The sequence below is a fragment of the Apis dorsata genome, unplaced genomic scaffold (assembly GCF_000469605.1).
Source record: "Apis dorsata unplaced genomic scaffold, Apis dorsata 1.3 scaffold_1085, whole genome shotgun sequence".
In the NCBI taxonomy this organism is placed as follows: domain Eukaryota; kingdom Metazoa; phylum Arthropoda; class Insecta; order Hymenoptera; family Apidae; genus Apis; species Apis dorsata.
The window spans coordinates 261353-263295 of record NW_006264183.1 but is presented as its reverse complement, the minus strand read 5'-3'; the positions used below and the strand labels follow the sequence as shown (position 1 = coordinate 263295).

General features: G+C 39.4%; 1 protein-coding gene across 2 annotated transcripts in view; it reads left to right on the top strand.

The window, feature by feature from the left end:
• Window positions 1-1943, top strand: part of LOC102675841 (protein Wnt-1-like) — a 63226-nt gene that overhangs the window by 19041 nt on the left and 42242 nt on the right. Inside the window, exon 1 of one of the 2 annotated variants that reach the window (XM_006624532.2) lies at window positions 1306-1662. The exons of the other annotated variant lie outside the window; for it this stretch is intronic. Coding sequence (XP_006624595.1) covers window positions 1661-1662 — 2 coding nt within the window. The 5' untranslated portion in view covers window positions 1306-1660. Of the gene's footprint in view, window positions 1-1305; window positions 1663-1943 lie in introns of those variants that run through there. 2 annotated transcript variants of the gene reach the window in all.

The window sequence follows — 1943 nt, the reverse complement described above, 5'->3', positions numbered from 1 at the left end:
TTTCCTTTTCCTCTTCTCTGTCCCTCTTCTTACCCCTCCTCTCGAGCCCCTCCCCCACCCTGATTCAGTCCCAGGAACGCGTAGATCGCGTAGCACATACGCTGCTACACCGAGACTCGAGCGGTCTCGAGCGTCCTCGAGCGCTCCACCCTTTACGCCACGCTGCTCTCTCGAAAATCCAACCCTTTTTGGGTCGTTCGACCAATCGCCGCCAGCTAACTACGGGCTAGTTATGTATCGGCTGCTTCTATCACGCGTCTCGGTCCACCTTTTTTCTATGTCGCCTCGCGTGGTCCACTCCTCTTCTTTTCTTTTTCTTCTTTATTTTTTTTTTATTTTTTTTTTTTATTTCTCCTCCTCTTATTAGATCGAAAGTACGTGGTTGCACTTGGTTCGCGGTCGCCTTGAACTGTTTCGCCCTGAAATTCTATTCCACTTACGAGTGCCTTCTTCGTTTTCCTTCTCCTCGTCGCTTCACTGTATTGCTACACCGATGTTCCACTCTGGCGAGAGGTTTTCCACGTTCGTATGCTCGTTCGTTCTCTCTCGCTTTTGGTACCCACGATTGCTCTTCTCTCGATCCGCTGCACTTCCGCCTTCTCCTTGCACCCTCCACTTCGACAGCTTCGTAGAGGACCAGGGCAAGTGGTACCTCCAGGCTTTTGTCTTCGTCTCACTTTGGATCATTGTTCACGTGTCTTTGTCGGACACTCTTATCTCCCTTCTGGCTTTTGCCCTTTCGAGAGGATGGAACTTGGTTTTTTACTCGGTTTTTCGACTTCTTACAAGTTTAATACCCTCTTTCTTGTCCTAAGAACGGGTTCTTCGTTGCCCTATCTGTTGCATTCGCTTGATATTGCCTTTCTTAGTTGCTATTTAACTATGAAAATTTGTTGTGTGTCTTTTTTCATCCTAATTTATATAATTATTTTTCATGTTTCATCTAAATTAACACGACATATTTATTTTTATATAATTTTATAATTAATATTATTCAATTTTTTGTAATGTTTTAACGTCAGATTCTTTCTGATTCTTCCCGATTCTGTACGCAATATTATTTTCTTATTCACACGTCAAACTAGTTTTATTCTCATTTTATGCTTCTATAATATAACGCTGTTTGATATTACTGCTCTTCGTATCAATTTCTCTTTTTAAAGTGCATTTTCTTCCTGGTTCCATTTATTATATATGCTTGGTTCCTTATCCAGATCTCATAAACACAAAAATTTTATATTTCTCATTTTACCCAATATCGTGATACGCGTTTTATAGTTTCATAGTAATTTAGATAAGACAGCCATGTTGTTATCGACCGCGATCTATCGGCCAGCGACAGAACCATATTCTTCCAGTCCACATCGTTTCCAGATCGTTCCGGTGTCTTGGCGAATCATGGCGTGTTTGAAAGATACATCGACGCGATTTTCGAACTACGTTACCTTATCGCTAGCCGACCGTAAAATGACGAAGCAACACTTTCGTTGTCGTTCGTTTTAACACCCGCTTTGATCGTTCCACATATTCTAACCTGGCCTATTATCCGTTCAACCGAAATAACTTTCAACAATCGAAGAAATTGATCTGTCTATTGATACGTGGTTATTGCTGTCCATCGATAAATCATATGTATAATCTCGTCGTTAGAGAGTAGTGTATGTAAGTGCATATTGATGTGAGTATTTGTGTGATTATTTTGTGTAATTTTTTTTAAAAATATCCGTGTAAATTTGTTTGTATGTTTACATATGGAAAGATATTCTTGCTGCAATAGTTGACCGTGCGCCCTCTCATGTCATTTCTTAAGAAAATTATGACGCAAAAGTGAAAACGAATAAATGATAAATAAATTTTCATTAAATTTTTTATACTTGAAGAGTATTAGGTATAAAATACATACAGGATGTCTCAAAAGGAAATCGAATAATTTTACTAGTATG